The sequence below is a fragment of the Eimeria mitis genome, genomic scaffold, assembly GCF_000499745.2.
Source record: "Eimeria mitis Houghton genomic scaffold, Emh_scaff2476, whole genome shotgun sequence".
Classification (NCBI taxonomy): domain Eukaryota; phylum Apicomplexa; class Conoidasida; order Eucoccidiorida; family Eimeriidae; genus Eimeria; species Eimeria mitis.
The window spans coordinates 6057-6502 of NW_013570815.1; the positions used below are offsets into that span (position 1 = coordinate 6057).

Sequence of the window (446 nt, forward strand, 5' to 3'; positions counted from 1 at the left end):
AATAAACCCCCTGGTAGAAACAGAGTAAAAGGCGGAACCTTCTAAGCGATCGTTGGGGCACCTAAAAGTCTAGGGTTTAGGGTTTAGGGTTTAGGGTTTAGGGTTTAGGGTTTAGGGTTTAGGGTTTAGGGTTTGTGTGTTGCTGCAGTATTCCTTGATACCATCTTAAGAATTACCCCGGGAGAAGATTCGGACTTCTGGCGGGTAAGCTGCTGCTGCTGCTGCTGCTGCTGCTGTTGCTGCTGCTGCTGCTGCTGCTGCTGTTGCTGCTGTTGCTGTTGCAGCTGTTGTTGCTGCTGCATCTGCTGCTGTTGCCGTTGTTGCTGCTGCTGCTGCTGCTATTGTTGTTGCTGCTGCATCTGCCCTCCTGCTGCTGCATCTGCATCTCCTACTGCTGCTGCTGCTGCTGCTGCTGCTGCTGCTGCTGCTGCTGCTGCTGCTGCTGC

General features: G+C 53.4%; 1 protein-coding gene across 1 annotated transcript in view; it reads right to left on the minus strand.

The window, feature by feature from the left end:
- Positions 1 to 388: 388 nt before the first annotated feature.
- Positions 389 to 446, minus strand: part of EMH_0054390 (uncharacterized protein) — a gene marked incomplete at both ends in the record, with an annotated part of 480 nt that continues 422 nt past the window's right edge. Inside the window, one exon of the mRNA XM_013497112.1 lies at positions 389 to 444. Within this exon, the coding sequence (XP_013352566.1) occupies positions 389 to 444 (56 nt within the window). The remainder of the gene's footprint in view (positions 445 to 446) is intronic.